We start from the raw sequence: 20,226 nt of genomic DNA, 5'->3' as shown, positions 1-20,226 counted from the left end.
TTATTTTTTTTGCAGGAATCAAAAACCAAATCAACCATTTGGCGTTCTCCAGCGGCTAGAGGGAAACATAATTCAGTGTCCCTACCAAATGGGGCCACAATTATGTGTCTCATCGAAGTGTCACATGATCAAACAATAAAACAATTTTCCATACTATAAAATGAAATAAAAAAATATTTCCTCAAAAATAAAAAGTAATCAAGGAAGTAATACTGCACATCGGCCTGGTCCGGCAATGATAAGCCCTGACACGAATCTGGAGGCATACGCATTCAGCTCTATCATGCGTTAGGGAATTAAGCTGAAAATCATGAGACCATCCAGTTCTATCATTTGCACGTCATGAAAGCTGAAAATCGAAAGCATCGTTTCAGAAAACGGAACCGGACGTCGAAATACCAAAACGAGTAGCTTTCACCTGCCAGTGTAGGGATCAGCATCAGACTAAGGATTTGGCGTTCGTGCTCTGCAGCTCGAACGAACTAAATGATGTCCCCTTGCCAATAGTATTATGGCTGTTCTATAACGAGTACATTGCATTTGCATGCATGCACGCACTAGGCGGTTTTAGTTAATGGGACAATTTCTTATATGTCTATAGTTAAAACTCACAAATACATTATATATCATCACGTGTCTATGACACATAAAACCCACCTCAGTCAATGACACTTGGGACCTGATAGCGTATCACAGATTTAAGTTTTAGTCAGTGATATATAAGAAATTATCCCTTAGTTAATCACTGCCTGGGCTTCTATTGTTTTTGCGGCCATGTTATATTTGATTTCTGATCAATTCCTATCCAACGAATCATGTGCTTTAATAGATGCCTGGATTTATCCAGTGCACTAGGCGTCTGTTGGTGACATGGGAATCAGGAGTCCCCGAGTTCCGAGGCTAGGACATCAGAATGCCACGTGATGCCTTCCTTCGGGGACCATCTCCCTGAGGCCTGAGAAGACCTAGTTCCGGGAGGGGTGCTCAGGGCCATGAACAGTGGTCCCCGAGTACTCATAGTTCCTCGAGGACCCGAGAAGATACAGTTCCAGAAGAGGGCGTTCGGGGCCATAAACAGTAGTCCCCGAGTAACCGAAGTTCCCCGAGGCCCGAGAAGATCCAGTTCCGGGAGGGGTGCTCGGGGCCATGAACAATGGTCCCCGAGTACCCGGAGTTCCCCGAGGACCCGAGAAGAGCTAGTTCCGGGAGGGGTGCTCGGGGCCACGAACAGTGGTCCTCAAGTACCCGTAGTTCCCCGAGGACCCGAGAAGAGCCAGTTCCGGGAGGGGTGCTCGGGGTTATGAACAATGGTCCCCAGTACCCGGAGTTCCCCAAGGACCGAGAAGAGACATATCCAGGAGAGGGCGCTCGGGGCTATGAACAGTAGTCCCCGAGCACCCAGAGTTCCCCGAGGACCTGAGGAACCCCTTGCCGGTGGAAACCACAAGAGCTCAGCGGTGATGTGTCAATTGGTGAGAGGCCCGATGCTGCATTTAAGAGGGAGCGTGGCCTATCACTTCCAACCACTCCCCCACCTTTGTCGTACTGAGTACGTCAGTCCTTGCCACCGTCTGCCAGGAAGGCGTGGGGACATTTAATGCGACGGGTCCTATCGCACGTCACCTTGCGCGGTTTGGAGATATCATCGCTGGGCTCGAGGCACATCGCCTGCCGCCCTGCTGTGTCAGACCTGCTCTGACCGGGCGGGCACACGGGGTTGCTCGGTGGTTGCCCGGTGGGCCCCCCTGCTACACCCGCTAGAAGGTGGCGTAATGGGCGACAGGACCGTCCAAGAACGCATTTTCAACCTCCTGTAACATTAAACTGCAGCCCCATGATGGTTGCTTTCCATTTATAGCTCATGAGAACTCGTGCCCTCCTTTCTGTGCACGCCAAGCCTCCCCGACGGGATAAGGGGGGGGGGGTGTACCCCAGACGAGGACGGGCCTGAACAAGCTCGGACAAGCTGAAGACAAGCTTTGACGGATTGAAGAAGAAGAAGCTCTAGCACACAGTTAGAGGTCAGTACTTGAAGATCGAAGCTCTACACTTAGACAAAAAACCTTGTAACACAAGAGATCCAGAGAAAGGCATTCCCAGAGCATTAATAGCATACACATAGGAGTATGGTATTACGCTCCGTGTGGTCCGAATCTGTCTAAAACCCCTCGAATATTTACTCCTACTAGCATCCGATCATCCGTCCCGCCTACATCTCACATTAAATCCACGTACGAGGTAGATTCAGAATTATCCCCTGACCGAATCTCAAAAGGGGTCCCTCAGGATCCCCGCTTGAGGAGTTCATCCTCCGACAGCGACTTTAATTAATGCCTGGGCCTATATGATTATGATGATTTCTGGTTGTTCTAGGACGGTTGGATTTTTCAAAATGATAAGGTTTTGGAACGATAACACCTCAACAATCACCATAAATCTGAAACTACAAACCTATCTGCAAGCTTACCGAATAATAAAATTTTGACAATACCGTACATTTATTTTAAGATTTAACTAACACAACATAACAGATAGTCATATATAAATATCAACAGCACACTAACAACATCAAACATCATAGCAAAAGAGGCCTATGCCTCAAACGTACACAAGGACCATGACAGATCATTCATATAACAAAAAGGATCAAATGTTGCCAAACTGACATCACAACAAATACATAAAGGATGGAGGTGATCGTGCAAAGGTCGTGCTGCTACTCATCCTGTATGCTTGTAATTACCTCAAAACACACCTAAAAAAAATAGTAAGAGTGAGATTAAAAAAATCTTAGTAAGTGGTTTGCTTTAACAAGTTATTTAGCTATAGTTAGTTAGACATTCGTGAGAGAATAAAGACAAGAGGCTAACAAGTTACTAACGTACGAAAACCATAACTAAGCATGACAATACAATTTCAACCGCATGTTGTCATCCACTAAATATGATTCAACATATCAACATCGTCCAAAACAACATTAAAGACTTTCTTGTAATATGAAGAAACAACATCGATACAATTAAAGTAAATATATCAATATGAATGTGTAAGTATGCACATGCTATGCTCTTTCTCACCCTTACACATTCTCAGGTAATGTAAGGGTATGCAACATACCTCTTCTCGTATAACATACGACGGTGTACCGGTATAATTGCGAATGCTGCACGATAAAAACTTCCAATACCTGAGATGCATATGTCATGCATCATGCATAAAAGAAAACACATAACATCCAATATGTGTATATACTTTATGCATTGCAAACGAGGAATATTAACAACTGCAAGAAAGAAAATATACCACACTTCATTTACCTCATAACCCAGGAAAATCATCCAATCTTCAAAAGGTGAAAAGTAAGACCCTGTTTGGTAGAGCTCTAGCACTATGTCAGATCTTGCATTTATAGTCTAAGATAAAATAGTTTAAGCCTCTATTTTTAGATTAAAATAGAAATAAAATGACTCATAGAAACATCTTCGGTGTACCCGTAGCTCTAGTTTCCTGAATTTTGGAGCTAGGAATACTCAGCTTCAAGAATTCTTAGAGCTGAAGCTCTACTAAATAGGCCCTAAGTAACATGCTCACCATTCAATTTGATAAATTATTAGTAATTATAGCAATTAAAAGATGGAGGTAACCAACTAACAAGTTAAGGCGTAGCACATCCACTACATTCATGTGCCTTCACCGACGATGAAGACAGACACTAGCTGTGTCCCGAAACGGCACCACTTAAACAAGTGCATACTTAACACCAAAACACCGCAATAGCAAAACCAAAAGAAGGCACACACTTCTACACAAGATAATCCCCACATACACGACATCTAAAGTCTTCAGAAAAGAATATATCATATTGCTCACACGACGTTGGGTGAAAACTTCCTCTAACTAGCTAGGTCAAAGATTGAGGAACAAAATTTTGTCCAGATAAAGCACGTCAGACAAAAATACTATTTTATCAATTACTCCTAATCTATTCATCCAATATGAACAAGACCATTGCTATCGAAAAGATGTCAATGATGACTCAGCGTGTGCAAGTCAGTGCACGCCAAACCATCTGACATTCACAGAAAAATGGGGCAATTGGGCAATGGCTAGATTTAGACCTCTAACCTGTAAATACCTCCCCACTTAGTTTCATTCCTCTCTCTTATGACTCAGATGAGTTCATGCACTGTGTGTATCATCAAGAAGTAAGAGAGAACACTTGAATTAATTTCTAAGTCCCTAATTGAAGATAAAGACATCATTAGTGCTTCAAGAGTAGCAAGTGTGTATATAGATATAATTTATGCTTGATCTTGGTCCAATGAAGCTATTGGTTTATCACTCTTGGTGGTTGGTAACACCTAGCCAGTTTCTGTTGATTGAAAGTGTTTCAGTGAGCTCTTAGAATTCTTGTAGGAGCCACATGAGCGATGTGCTTGGTTTGATGCTCACCAATCCGGAGATAGAGAAGTGACAATCATAAGGGAGCACTTGAATCTTGGTGACTCAAGGGGGAGCTATATCCTTCGTGAATGCTCCAACGATGACTAGAGGGAGTACAAACTCCTCGATACTAAAAAAAATTCGGTGTTCTCTTATCTATCTATTTTCTTTCTCACATTTACTTTGAGCATTTATCTTCATGCAAGCTTTTAATTCTGAAATTTGATTAGTGTCATTGCTTACTTATGTAGTTGCCTTACTCTAGCTTGTTAGAGTAGTTGTTTTATATTTCTTCTAGGATAAGGTTGATATTTGTTCTAGTTCTCGGTTGAAGCGTTTTTATTTAGTGCCCAATTCAGCTCCTCTTGGACCATTCGATCTTTTTCAACTATTACGATCCTCACGGAATGCAGAGTATAAGAACAGTGTGAAAAATAGCATGTGACACGTGTCGAGTGGTGGCCCCTACGTGGGATAGCTCGGGTGAAAAAATATATATTTTTGACTTTTCTCGTGTCCAAAAAGTATGAAAATCGTTCATCAAGGATAAATCATAAGTGACGGGTCAAGATTACGACCCGTCACTTATGATCTCATTAGTGACGGATTCTAACCCATCACTTATGACTAGTTATTAGTTCCTTTTTTCAAGTAGTGATAGGCCGTGAACTCCAGAGGATACACCATGACGGCACGGCTATGCAGTAACTAGGGAGCCATCGGGTGTGGTGGGTTCGGATAGTGCTCATTTATATCCGTACTTGCCAGTTTTTACTTGTTTGTAGATATATCTGTGAACATCCGCAGGTGAAGAGCGGATACTAAACTCGTTGCCCATGGATATACCCATTTACCTGAGCCTAATGGTGAACGGAGGTGGCGGTGAGCCGGGGCGTGATGCTGGAGGCAGGGCGGTGTTGAAGCCGGTGCACTGTACTCGAGGCGGCGTGATGTTGTGTGCTGGAGGCGGGGTGGCATAGTGCTAGAGCGGGGGTGTGGATCTGGAACTACGGCATGAACACGCGATGTTGGAGGTGTCACGGTGTCACGTGTTGGTCTGCTAGAGGCGGGGCTGGGTGGGGCAGCATGGACCGCTTGGTGCTAGAGCCGGGGCGCGGTGTTGGATGTAGCTAAGTGCCTAGGTTAGGTCGGTGTGGCGCTCATTTGGATGATAGCCTTGACAGAAAATAGGATGAGATGAGCCGATGGTGGTAGATGTGGACTATGAGAGATTAGGATTTAGAGAGTTAGAACTAACCTGTTGGAGAGCTATACATGTGAGCGAGCATCATAAATATTGGTTTGTCTTACCTATACTCTTATACCTGTTATGTAGTATTTTTTATCGATGAATGTAACCACGACTGCTACACGGCAAAGGCTCGATACCCACGGCCATCACATCACCGAGCTGTGCTCTCTTGGCGCCCATGCATGCATCCTGGCATCTTCGAGTCACCGGGCCATCATGCTTCTTGCATGCATGCATGGATCCGTGGAGTTCCGGAAAGAGCTATACGTTCAGTCAAGCAAAAAAAAAAAAAAAAAACTTGACTTGTTACAATACGTCTAATGTTTAGTATCAGAGGCGAATCTAAGCATAAGACCAACTAAATAAAAAAATCGTCCACTCCTAATGCTTCGAACACGAGTGTTGTCAGATTTTATTGAATATTTTATTGTTTGAGAACCGGTCTCAAGCTCGTGCCTCGCACTTTGCTACTAGTTTTTGTCACTAAATATTTGGTACTTGGTTCTATGCCTTTATTAATTACTTAGACTAACTTTTTTTCCACATTGGAGACGCCCTGGGGCGGTAACTGTGCTCATGCCTTAGGTGCACTCGCCATGTATGTTTGTGAATAAATGTAGGTGTCATTCTTTCTCCTACCTTTCATTTTTCCCGCGAGCACGGCAGTGGACGGGATTGAAAGCCATGTGCCACTGGAATTATCTCTGAAAATGCACTCGAAATGAAAATAGAAGTCATCGATCAGGAAGATGCATGCTGCCCCCCATGCACACGCGAGCGTGCAAGTACCCATCCTGAGCATGGCTGCAGCTCCGCATGCGGTGTGGGGGGACGTTGTGGGTTGTCTTCTATTTGTCGCTCCCGGCGGTAGGCGGGGCAGAGGGGATCTCTGCCGGTGCAGCCAACACGGGCCCCGAAAACCACCCCTGAGCGGACACCCCACATGTGTCGTGCATGCCGCTGCCGCCGCGGGATGATGCAGTCAGTATTCCGGCGATCCGCCGGCCCGCCAGCCAACCAAAACCAGCCATGCAGGGCTCTGGCTGGCCCTTCCGTCCATGTGGGCCGGCGTTCCCTCCCCATGGACAGACGGTAGGAGAGGACAGCGTGGTGATTAGCCTAGAAAGCTGAGCACACTTGCGGCCACTGGAAGAAGTGCAGCATGTGGAGGTGGAGCACACATGAACTTCGTAGTAGACGCACGGAACGCTCGCCAGTCTATGGTTACAGGAATAGACTTATACTATAATCATTCAAGCTATGCACCTTCAATAAACGACCATAGACAGATAATAATAATTTTGGCGAGTCATGAAAGAACGAATTGTGTATTAAGATGGCTCCACCACCCTCCCCTCTCCTTGTTCTATCTCTGATACCAACTCTTGTTGCTTAGGCTATAGATGAAAAGCGACCAATGATGTGGAATTCTCATCACACATCCAGTACTACCTTTTCCCAGGACTGTGATTGAAACAGACTAGTTTAGTGCACAGGTCATTACCACTTCGCAAATTTTCATCATCCCCTGTTCAACGATGCACCTCACCTTACTCAATTATCACGGACACTCGAACTTTTGACAGCAAACCAACCTCATCCTTCCGCTTTCCTTTTCATCTGACTTGGGTGAATCTGAGTGGCCATGATTCCAAGACCAGCATTATGCTAGGCTAATCGTTGGAGTTTCCACTCACTTGCAAATTCAGCGAATGAACCTAGAAAAAGACTTCGAAGCTGATGCAATGCCAGAATAACTGAACCTTGTGGTAGCAAATATTTTCTAGAGCTGACACCTGGATAATGATCCTGGTTTGAATTTCGCTCAAGAAAGGCTCCATTGAAGCTTGAGAAACCTACAAGGGGCAATCATGAGAGGCAGCAGCATCTGGTCTGCATCAAGCTCGTTGGCTTCCACATTAGGGCCCCTGAGGAATCTGCTATTCTTTCGGGTGGCGCTCTTCTGTCCGACGCCTCCTTTTGGCCTAGCCACAGCTGTGAGGATAAGAGCAAGGTGCAATGTCAGACTAGGGGACACAGGAATTCCAACTGCTAAAATGGAAAGCATACGACTTCCAAACTATCCAAATTAGCGCTTCAAACAGTTCTCGAGGGGCCATTCCGGTTGCGCCAACAGGGGCTCCTGTAATGCTTACCACATACAGAACCATCTGAAATCTGAATATTTGTTCATGCAAGTGGACGGTTTCAGTTCAAAAAAAGAACAATAACAAGATAACAGTAGACGGAATAAGTCAGTTTAATGGGATACTAATCAATGGCATCGCTTAGATCACTAGTCATTTTCAGTGGCACATATCCCTGCTGTTGATGCACGCCAGCATTTCCATCTAGCATTATTTCTGCGAAACAGTGGACTCTGATATATCCCGAGGATTTGATCACGGTGTCGGCAAAACTGCTGATGGCACGGAGCTGCTTCCAGCACCCATCAACCTCTCAACGGAAGTCACTAACCACGGACTGCCACAAGAAATCTTAAACCTGCACCGAACCATCGCCGTGCATCTTAACCTGGTTAACCGGAGTTCCCATCATCGTCAAGACGACGCATGTCGCCACGCACGCCCCAGTTAGCACACACCCTCGATGTTGAGCAGAAGCAGTCATGTCATCTTCAGCAGCAGCTGCCGCTCACTCTCGGACGTGGACGCATGGTCGCCGCGCACTCAGCGGGGAAAGAAATGGACGCTGGGGCTCGGCGCACCGAACAGAGACCGGAAAGAAAGCAAGGCTCCATCCACCAGAGGCCAAAGGAGAAGCCTAGAGACCTGGCTACAATGGCGACAGTCTTCCAGCTGCGTGCGCTCCAGCTAAGGAGGGAGCAAACGGAGGAGCAGGGATCATCGCAGAATCTTGACGCGTAGACTCCCAGCGCAGGCATAGGCTGTGCCGGAAAGGCGTGTCAGTAAAGCCTGTGCAGATGGTCATTGTGCTCCAGGCTGAAAGCTTCAGATTCGTCAGTACGCTGGAATGGATGACTGAATAGTGAATAGGCATCGGGAGCTTAGATAGTCTGGAAGCGTACCGGCTATCGGTGCTCCCATGAACCATCCATTCATCGCCATAAACAGAAGGAGCAGTGGCGTTGGCCGTTCGGGGAATGAACACTGATGAACTGAATCCGCCGCTAATCTGTGTACTACATATACAGTATTGCAGTTACGACGACTCGCAACCTGCAGTGCAACTTTGGTCAAAGAATGTATTGTTATGCTAGTAGGAGTACTGTGCTGCCTGACAAGGAGGAATGCTCAGTTGAGACCGATGAAACTGAACCAGCAGCAGTCGATCGGCATAGGCGGGAGACACTTCATCGAGAAACGACGAAAAGTCGGTGCTTCGGAACATGAACGGAGCATGAACCGTGCTTGCTGTATCTACTGCTTGGAACTTCTTCCCCTGGTGCAAAATTGGAGGTCGTCAGATGATCACGGATTCATGCTGGTGCCTTGGCACTGAAGAAACAAGTGGCCTAACTCCGTACGCTGCACCTGGGCGAAGGAAGAAGGCATCATCGGCTGGGGAAGGGGCAGTGGTCTGACCTGACTGAAAGGTGCCGGTTTGGACGAGATGTAGCGCCCATGTGACCATACCTGGGAATGGGCGCCAATGGGAGGTTTGTTCCCGTTGTCTGGAAGAGATGAGGTGAATATCAAACCAAAACACCAGATTCAGAACCCCCGCAACCCACGTACGTGCACATATCTGGTTCAGAATCAGAATGCGAGTGTGGTCCCTGAATTCCTGAACCTCTGGAGGTAGGAGAAAGGGATGGCGCAGGTTCCATACATCGAGTTCCGACAAGAAATTATCGAGGACCTAAAACCAAACCGATGTGCTGGTGTGAAATTCTGTACTACCCTCAGCCATCACGATGACTGAATTTGATACTGTTATCTTGACTGGAATTGTAGGAGAGAGATGATCATTTATTACACTTGTGCTTAATATTCAGACTCAGATGGTCTAACATGGGCATATATATATACAACGTATGTGCAGCACACGTACAGACATATAATAGTAACTCACGAGTTGTAACTCGCCGTATACTGTATTATAACTGCTTACTGACTCAGCGTGCTCTCCTCCACCTACACCACGGGCCCATTGGATGACCTAGCACGTTCTCACCTTGTGAGTAGTGATTTACAGCCAGTTACAACTAGGTGTATAGATGAGTTACAACATGTAGTATAGAGTGATTGCAACTACAGATAGAACGGTTATAATTAGCTGTAACCACAAACAGAGCGGTTACAACTATATGCATGTTGTAACTAGATTGTCTATCATGTTGTAAATGTAGTGTTCAACATATTGTAACTGTTTTTAGTTGTATGATGCAATTAATTTGATTTTATTTTTTCATGTTGTAACTTTACTGTTTGACCATATTGCAATTGTAGTGTTCAGCATGTTGTAACTAAAGTGTTCAGCATATTGTAACTAAAGTGACTACCATCACCAGAGAACACTGCAGTTCACCATGTTGTAACTGCAATGTTCACCATATTGTAACTGTGATGTTCACCATGTTATAACTATATGGATATAACTCCTTTATGATTCTAAAACTTCATCAAAATATAGTCTTGATGGATCTTATTTTATTAAGCACATTTTTTCCAACAATATGCATCAAACGGATCGAGAACTGGATCTGTGGTTCTAGAGATATTGCATTTTAACGATTCGAATCAACAAAAGATTCTCCGCATGCAACGCTCTGGCGGGTGGATGATGGGTGACGTGGTACAAGCTGGTTGGCTGGCTCATATTGTTTGGTGCATATTGGAGGCCGAGTTATAACTAGTCTGTATAACAAGTTGTAACTTGTAATTCTTCAGATTGTAACTAGCGGTTGCGGGATGTGCGCAACGCGAATGGTAGCTGCGCATAGGCGCAAAATAGCCTTGCCTTATATGTGTGTGTGTGTGTGTGTGTGTGTGTGTGTGTGTGTGTGTGTGTGTGTGTGTGTGCGCGCGCGCGCGCGTGTGTGTGCGTGTGTGTGTTAAACTCAAGGTGGTATAGAAACTCAGAAACATTGAGTTTGAGTAAATGAAGTCTATGACGCTCTTAAGTTTGCGCTTTTGTGAAGAAGTCAACAACTTTCAATTCTGATGGAATATACTGAAGAGCAATAGTTTCTTGATGACAATGAGATCGAGTAAAGAAAGTATCAACACTAATATGCTTTGTGAGTTAATGCTTTATAGGATCATTAGCCATTTGTATGGCACCAGTATTATCGCATAGAAGAGGTGTGGGTGCTTCACAAGAGACGCTAAAATCAACCAACAACCAGCGAAGCCATACAATCTCCGAGGTAGTAGAAGCGAGAGCTCGAAGTTCTACCCCTGTACTGGAACGTGACATAACAGCTTGCTTCTTGGACTTTCATGTAAGAGGAGAAGTAACAAAAGAATGCAATAACCAGTGTCAAAACCAAGTGGAGTTCGAGTAATCATAAAGTTAAAGCGAACTAAAATGGATATAGAACAAACACTGAGACTCTGTCCCCCTCAAGTAACGTAATACCTAAAGCAAATGTCCAAAATGCACATACATTGTAGCACTCACAAACTGACTCAAAATATGAACTACATGAGTAATATCAGGTCTAGTAACAGTGAGATAAAGACTAGCCACTATAGGACAATATAGAGAGGGATTCTCAAGGGGTGTGTCATCAGTAGGACATAGCTGCAAATGAAGCTCCATAGGTATAGCAACTATCCGAGTATCAGTATTGCCAGAGCTAGTCATGAGATCCTAAATGTATTTAGATTGAGAAAGATATAAACCCTTTTCAGAAGTCATAACTTCAATCCCCAAGAAGTAGTTAATAGAGCATAAATCAGACATCTGAAACTGCTCGCTGAGTTGCTTCTTCACATGAGCAACATGCTCAATATCATCTCCTCTAATCAACATATAGAAGAAGCAAAGTACATCCTTCTGGAGATAAGTGAATAAATAAAGCAGGATTATAATCACTAAGTGAAAAATCAGTAGCCTATATAACAGAAACAAACCACTCGAAGCAAGCACATGGAGCTTATTTAAGGCCATATAAAGCATGACGAAGACGACAAACATATCCTGAAGGAGCATCAACACCTAGAGGTGGCTACATATAGACTTCTTCATGCAAATCACCATAAAGAAAAGCATTTCTAACATCCATCTGAAAAAATAGTCTAGGAACAAGTAGCAGCCACTACAATCAAAGTACAAATTGTAGTCATATGAGCAACATGAGCAAATGTCTCGTCATAATCTCGACCCTCTAGTCTACTAAAAACCTCTGGCAACAAGATGAGCTTTGTATCTCTCAGTAGAACCATCTGACTTTATCTTAATTTTAAATACCCACTTACATGTGATAGGAACAATGTGAGATGGTAAGGGAATAAGATCCCAAAATCTTGTACGATCAAGTATATCAAGCTCCTCAGACATAGCAGACTACCACTCAAGAATATCAGAAGCCTCCTAATAAGTAGATGGCTCCTCGACTACAACATCACTCGCACGGGGAAAACCCTACCAGTTAGGAGCCTCAATAGTGGCACGATCATGTAGATTATACTAGGGACCAGTAAGCAACTCATCAATAACATCAAAACTAATAAGGACGGGAGCATCTGGATTGGGCGATGAAGTGGGGATGGACGGATGATCAGAAGGAAATGTGGTGCGACGAGTATACACATGGGTGATAGGTGGAATATATATTGGAGGAGTTGAATCCGGAGGAGGTGTGTGTGAAGGAACTGGTAGAGATGAAGGAGTTAGAACCGAATCAGAGGTGGGTGAATGATGCGTAGGAGAAGGAGATGGAACATAGGTATAATAATCAGATAAAGGATGAAGAAGGCATATAAAGGTAGTTGAGAGTAAGATGGTTGGAGGTGTCGGTGTATTGAATAAGGGAGTCTAATGTCAGGGGGAGTCCGCACAAGAGAGTGCCAGTCGGTGGTAGATACTTTTTAAAGACCGTGACCCTATCATGCGACCAGACAAGGCTCTCATGACCAGTCCCTGGTCGCGGAGGTAAGCTCTACGACCAACTTGGTTGCAATGTATATATTTTATCTTAATCTATCAAATCACATTAAATGCTATTTACTCAAGTGTTTTTCTTCCCCGGGCATACCCTCCAGTAAATACAATCTTGGCCAGCTTAGATGGGCAGTGTCCCATCCCGTAGCATTAAATGCTATGGGATGACGTTATAGACAGGCGTGGCGCCATATGACCGATAGGATAGCATCACAGGCGAGGATGTGGTGTGAGGCAATGGGATAGGGCAAGTCGATCGACCAATGCCAGGGGTAGTTGGTTTCATCAGGATTAGATCAGTCATGTTGTTGACACAGTTATACCACTCCTACTATATAAATAGAGGAGAACTAAGATTGTAAGAAGGAAAAGAACACATCTATAAATAGTTTTATACTATCTATAAAAAAATATATATGATGTAGAGTAGTTATCACGTAGGAGGGTTAAACCTAATGTTCTTGAGTTCATACACACCAAACATGTCCATCACGCAACCATGTAAAAAGCAAAATTAAGAATGTCGAAAAAAAGGGGTGAACAGATAGAATCCTGCATTGGTCACACAAGTAAACAAAACATTCTTGTCAGGCATTGCAGATACCTTGGAACAGCGGAATACAAAAAGACTTAACTATCCACCGAAAAAATATGCACCATACCTACAAATTTTACACACAGCAAGATGCCATAACAACTAATAAAACTCTACTGAAATACATGAGGATGAAACAAATATCATCTCATCAAGCATTTCACTTGGACAATACAACTGCTAACATCTGTACAAAAGGTGGTTAGTGTTGTAGCACGTACAAGGACTACCAACTCGTACAACCCTTTACCAGTTATCAAAACAGAGTAAGTGACCGAGGTTTTGAGAAAATGTTCAGCTTTCTTTGGAAAAACCGAGATGACTTTGATATCGGCTGCTTGTGAACTGAGCTGTCAGGAGCATCCTCTACCACATCTGTGGCAACCACTTCTTGGGAACATGAGTTACTAAACTGGTCGCTTCGCCTCATATCCCTGAGAAGATGAAGTAGCTTGATTGAACAACCTTTTGCTTCATCAGTTCCATTCACTGACAGGTCCACAAGGGCAGGGATTACACCTTCCTTCATTACAAGTAAACAATCCTCGATGCTACGGGAACATATTGCTAAAAGAATAACCACTGCAAGCTCTCGTTCTTTAGGGCTTCCTGTATCCAGATATTCCGCAACAGAACCAAGAAATCGATCAGTTCTCGTAATAAGGACTGTGGTTTCTTCCATGTCGCATAAATTTCGCAAAATCTTCAGGCAACATTCAACAAACCTTCCTTCAGTTAAAATAGGCGCAAGTTTTGAGATTATTCCCAATGAAATTAGGTAAGATTTGATATTAGCAGCAGATGAAAGCTTGCAGATAATCTTCAAGGAAAGTTCAAGGCCTTCGGCATCATCCGATGCCAGTATTTTGAACAACGGAGGAGTAACAACAGAGGCCATCAGATGAGATTTCGGACATTTTGAGTGTTGAACCAGCTCATGCAGCATCAACAGAGCTTCACTTTTTAACTCGGAGTCAAGAAAGGATGTGATCAGATAGAATGCTTCTTCGTCCATAGATGGGACCTTAGTCCTACATGTAAAAAAAGATATATTTGAAAATAATTCCATAAAAATGATGTATGAATATAAGTAACTACCCAAGACCAACCAACTAGCAGAATACATATATGCAGTGATAGAGCAGCAAGGTTGTAAGTCTAGGCTTACTTTGCCCTTTTATCATTAAAAAAGCTGTTAGCACATATATGGTACTGAACCCCAATGTAAGATAACAAAGCGATGATGCAGATTTATCAGAATAAGTGCTCTTACCTGCTACTGGAAAGAAAAGCAAGAAAAAACTGAAATCCAGCTTTCTGAGCTTGCACGCTGTAGCTGCCAATCTCATTTTTCAAGAATTCAAGGAATGCTTCTACAAATCCATTTGAAACCATAGCACACGAAACCTCATTTTCACAATCAAGAATGCTCTTGAAATCTTTAATTGACTTGCCTTCTTGTTCTACTGGGAGCATGGACAGCTCATGAAAGAACCTCAGGAACATGTCCTGGTTGAAGTTGTGGAACGATAGATACTTTTGATAATCTGCGTTCCAAGAGAAAGGAGAAATCTCTTTTGGCTCCTCCATGTCCCTTCCGTGGGAATGGGATGCATCTGAGACATAACTGGCATCAGATAATGCAACAGATGAACTGCTGTGATCAATCACAAAGTTGCCGGCTTTTCCAGTAATGAGAGGTACTGAAACATTGTGCAAACTTGACATAGAGTAATTATGCAATTGCTCCGGTAAGTAACTGTAAGCATTTTCGCTTGGAGGAATAAAATCCGAAACTGTGAAACCATGCTCTTTGCGCCAATTGCAAATGAGATCTTTCATGCAGGTATTTGGGATCATCGAGAAGTTCTCTAGCTTTACCTGTGTCCTGGGACAGGTATCATATCCCTCATTGAACCATCTCTCAATATATTCTCTTTCATAAGTCTGTCCAGATGTTATTATCACAGGATCATGCATTAGCTTTGTTGAAATTGGGCAACAGAACTCTGTAGGTGGTGTAGCTTCTTCAGACATTCTACTGTGATCCTCAGATCTCTGAAAGTCAGTTGCTGTGTAGCATTTTCCACAAGTACTGGCATCACTGGAAGTTATGCTTGGAGTTAAAGACTGACTTTCACATTGCAAACTCTCATTCCGTTCACCAGAGTCTGGTCTGATGCTCTTTCCATACTTCTTAATGAGGTACAGAAAAAACTGAAGGACCCCCTCCTTTTTGGGATCAGTACCACTAATCTTGTCAAGTAGTTTCTTGATCGCTCGTCTTTCAATTAAGATTGCTTTAGGAGATGACAGGCCCAACTTTGAAGCAGCCTGCAGGAATGTCTCAAGTTCTAGTTCTTCAGTTGAGTCGGACTGCCGAAGCATCTGTAAAATGGCTTTGCCAGCCTCTTCCTCCATCGGATCAAGAACAAATTTTACATCCCGGAGATCATTATGGACTTCGGCAATCTGTATGCAGTAACGTAGTAACAATCAAACAAAGGGTAAATAAGGTTATACGATAAAGCAATATATTTTATGCGTAGGCCCACAGAGTACGTACAAGTGAAAATAAGCATATTACTGCAATTTTTCAACAAATTACTTCAAGTTAAAATGCAATACATTTGTTTCTGAAATCTATAGTGCCACAAAATTGAATTAACCGACACCAACAAACGTAGAGTAAACATCAAACCAAATCAGCTAACCTGATTAGCTAATGCTGGTGGAACCATATTCTGAATATGAAACAAACTCCTCCTAAGCGAGTCTCTGATCCTTTCACATCTTGCTACAATTGCCTCTCCAGTAATAGCCTGAAACAGAAATATCCAAAAACATCAAATATTCACAAAAGAATACGGTAATCTCAATAGGGATGGGTATGGATCCACTCTAGTTCAACTTAATTAACTAACTAGACAGTATGAGCTAGAAAAATTGTCTAGTTGGTTAATTAGGTTGAACTAGAGTGGATCCATGGATACCCAATCCATCCATGGATTGATCCATGCCCATCCCTAAATCTCAACAATGTATATAGAATATCGGAATCTTCTGTTTCCCATCCACACAACATACCAAGTAGAGCTTACTACATTCGATGCAGTGCAGAGTTATAAGTTTCCCTTTCTCAACTGTATTGTATAGGCTGCATAATTCCTGTATACCCGCTTTACATCCTGGTCGAGCTGCCTCTATTGATGGAAGGATAGAAGAGATTTTATCCAACATCATTGTCAGCTCACTACACATTGAGCTGTGAGCCTAAAAGAGCAAAACAATTAAACAAGAATCACATCAATAATAGGTACAAGAAGCTGAAATGGAAAGAACAAATGTGACACTCATACATATCCAACAAAACAGGTCTCTAACAGTAACCTATAAAGAAGAATAAACGTAAGCTTACAGCAAGAAAACAAAATTGGCGATACCACATTTGCTGAGCTCCACAACTTAGGCCCTCTTTAGCTATGTGTCGCTTTTACAGTGACATACTACATCATGCATAAGATTTATTATTTATTCCACATGTTCCTGGCAAAATGAGCTCCTCTCTTTAATGTCAGGTCACCAGAACTTACAATGTAAGGCAGACACAGCAACAACAAAGCCTTTAGTCCCAAGCAAGTTGGGGCAGGCTAGAGATGAAACCCAACAAGAGCCACAAGAACCAAAACAAGACCTAAAATGTGAGGATTTATCTCTTTGTTTCTTTCCTTTATAACGCCATTCTAGTTCAAGTTTTGTGACATTTCCAATGGTTTACTTGTGTTTAAATTGGCATAACCAACCATGACAGAGGGCAAACATTGGCATCATGAAAAGGAATATAAATATCTTAGTATATGCCAAGAGTGTTTCCACTAGCATGAGTGGCACACGACCATAGAGTTTATGTTTGAATGAAACTCAAAATGGTAGTCAGAAAAACGAAGGCAATTCAGTACTTCACCTGGCAAGATTTGCGCCTAGATAAACCCGTCACTTCACTGTTATCGTTCTCCATCTGCGAAGAAGGCTGGCAATCTTGATCTCAGGAGTCCTGAACTGTTCAAGACAAGATCATAATGTCAAGAAGAATCTTGGAAAATAAGTCCAGGGGAACCCATTCTTATCATGACACTGAAGAATATTGTTAAGATCATATCAACTCCAAGTGCATTTGATCAATACATGGTTAGTTGCTTACAAATATGAAGGATAGAATAGTTCCGTCAAATAAAAATGTCTAATCTCAAACGATATGGGGGCTCATGGCACCAACGGAAAGTCAACTGTGCTTTATTTAATATATGATATTCATCGCTTGCATTGTGTAATAGTTTGGCCAATGCTATATAACCTTAACCTGAGCCAAAATATAGAGCAAACCAAATATGGATATTTTGGAAGGGTTCGTGCCAAAAATGTTTCTAGCAACTATCCACTGCTACCATTGCAGGGTGAGTATGTTATAGCCAAGTAGTCAACTATCAAACTAAATACATTTTACAGAGTCAACTCTCTACCTAAAAACATTTCGAACAATGGCCAAGATTAGCATGCGTGCACCCAATAGTCAGTACCTTGATATTCTGCGATCAGTGGCTAAATGGAGGAGAGCTAATCCCACGCCAACCCCAGTTTCCCACCATATGGGAAAGTCAATTAATTGGTCAAGTTAAAATGCAATACATTTGTTTCTGAAAATAAGCATATTACTGCATTTTTCTACAAATTACTTCAAGTTAATTTTGTAGTAAGTTGGGGGCTTTGGTCCCAGGAAAGAACAGGACAGTAGTAGACAAACAATTAATTACTCGATCAAGTACAGAATCAGCCAACAGGACAGTTCATCCTTCATGGAAATGGCAAAAATCCTTACTTTTCCTAGAAATAGAACAGTCCTCTGAAATTACTAGTAAGAGGGGGAAGTAAGGCAGCAGAGGGTAGAACAACCGATAGATAGGCAATGATCATGCATCAACAGCAGCAGCATAATAGACAGAACAAACTTGAAAGGAAGGCAACCAACCTCCTCCAGAAGAACTAACTTTCGCTCAGATATCCCTGTGCTTATTGGACGAAACAATCAAACCAATCAACCTTGAGGCACAGAGCGCTCTCCAGAAACTCAAACGATGCACGCGGGTAAACAAAAGGACCTCCTTTCTTGTCTCCCTGGAACAGGAACCGGAAAACCCTCCCTCAATCACGAGTCGAACCAAAGATGCATCGAAAGAGAAAGAATAGGAGCGAAACGAACCGCTGAAAAGAGGCTCCTTTTCCTGCAGCACAAGAACCCCTCCTGACTCACTGAACCATGGCTATCCCCTCACCCGTATCAGCAAGCGAGGAGCAGGCGGTCAGGGAAGGCTGGCCACGGGTCCTGATTCTCTCGCGCCTGGCTCTGCCTGGAGAAGTCGAGATGGATAAAGATGGCGCCGGGAGAGGAGGAGGAGGAACGAGAGGGTGGAATCGTGGAGGAAATGATGAGAGATGGACCGCGCACGCCGCTGTTTATTCTTTTCGGGCTCGTGTCGAATTCTTCTTCGACTGACCAGTGCCCACAACCACACCACCTTCCCGGTCGTCTCCTGCGGCTTAGCGGTTTGTGGGGCCCACCTCCCGATGGCGCCACCTCCTCTGTGTCCTCGGCAGATTGTTTGTGGGCGGGGCCCGCGTGGCTCCTGGCCATGGTTTCTGTGGCTGCGGCCCGCCGGCCCGCCCCGCACGCCACCATTGCGCGCGACGCGGCCCCGCCGGCGGTTGGCCACCCACCCCCTCCCGACCTCCGCGCGCGGCATGCGTCGCATGCCTCACGGCCGCCCTGATCCCAGGGCACTGAGGGATTAAGATAACGGATTAGCAGCAAGGAGTAGGTTTGGACCCTGTTCGGAGAAGATCGTGTTTCTGCTGAAGCTACCGAAGGTATGAGAGCAGCTTCATTGACTAGCTCTAATCATTAGGGTATATTTCTTAAAATTCATGTGAATCATATCATTTGTAATTATTTATATCTTATAGAAAAAAGATGTATTAAGATAGAGCCCGCTTCCTGTTTAGAGTTAGATCATCCAACAAGATTGGCTTTGTTTAGAGCAATTATATTTGTGTCGTGTTATGGAGTCTTATGATTTTGAGACGATTTAACAGATAATTTCTATAATAATTTGTATTTTCAGCTGTTTTATAATAATTTTACATCTTTTAATTTATGTATTAGAATAAATAAATATTATGAGTTGTATATCTATACCAGCCAATATAATGGTGTGAGAGTAATCTTATAGTAAATTTAAGTTTATAAGGTTATTACTTCACCGAACAACAACCGTTTTCTCTCGCCTTTCTTTTTCTCCTCCACGTCATCTAAACTTCTAGGTGATATTGCATAAGACGACATGTACAAATATACTATTACGCTAATGAGCGCTTGCTTGGAGAGCTTAGCTTCCATTTCAAGCTGACTTCTTCCAGAAGCTGGTTTGAGTGGCTCAATGTTTTCGGCAGTTAATTTTTCCGTGGGGAGCTCAGAGATCGAGAGTAAGCTTCCGATAACTCCGAACCATGCACGGTGGACACAACAAGGATTCAGAAAAGGAAACCGAACTCGTGGCCTCGCCAAAAGCCAGCCGCTGCTTTCGTGCGAAGGCGCGGGCGTCGCTCCCTCGGGCCACTGACGCCGCCGCGATCGATCGATCGACAGCGAGGCCGACCGTGAACATCTTGTCGACCACCCCGGGCCACCCGATCGAATCGACCGGCTAACCATCGGTGCCGTCTCCGCTTTGGGTGTTGGCCGACAGGGCCGGGCCCGGCCGCGAAAGCATGTTGGTGGATCGAATCTCTT

The 20,226-nt window shown here is 43.6% G+C and overlaps 1 protein-coding gene across 1 annotated transcript; it reads right to left on the bottom strand.

Moving 5' to 3' along the window:
* Positions 1–13,289: 13,289 nt before the first annotated feature.
* LOC133921424 (U-box domain-containing protein 5-like) lies at positions 13,290–18,898 on the bottom strand. Its single transcript, XM_062366281.1, has 7 exons — positions 18,640–18,898; positions 18,409–18,554; positions 17,347–17,441; positions 16,470–16,655; positions 16,097–16,204; positions 14,656–15,854; positions 13,290–14,413 (listed from the first exon to the last, which is right to left on the bottom strand). Exons 3-7 carry the CDS (start codon positions 17,398–17,400, stop codon positions 13,639–13,641), a joined length of 2,322 nt encoding a protein of 773 aa, XP_062222265.1. The 5' UTR covers positions 17,401–17,441; positions 18,409–18,554; positions 18,640–18,898; the 3' UTR covers positions 13,290–13,638.
* Positions 18,899–20,226: the final 1,328 nt, after the last annotated feature.

The sequence above is a fragment of the Phragmites australis genome, chromosome 6, assembly GCF_958298935.1.
Source record: "Phragmites australis chromosome 6, lpPhrAust1.1, whole genome shotgun sequence".
Lineage (NCBI taxonomy): Eukaryota > Viridiplantae > Streptophyta > Magnoliopsida > Poales > Poaceae > Phragmites > Phragmites australis.
The sequence above is the reverse complement of the archived record's forward strand: the minus strand, read 5'-3'. Positions and strand labels throughout refer to the sequence as shown.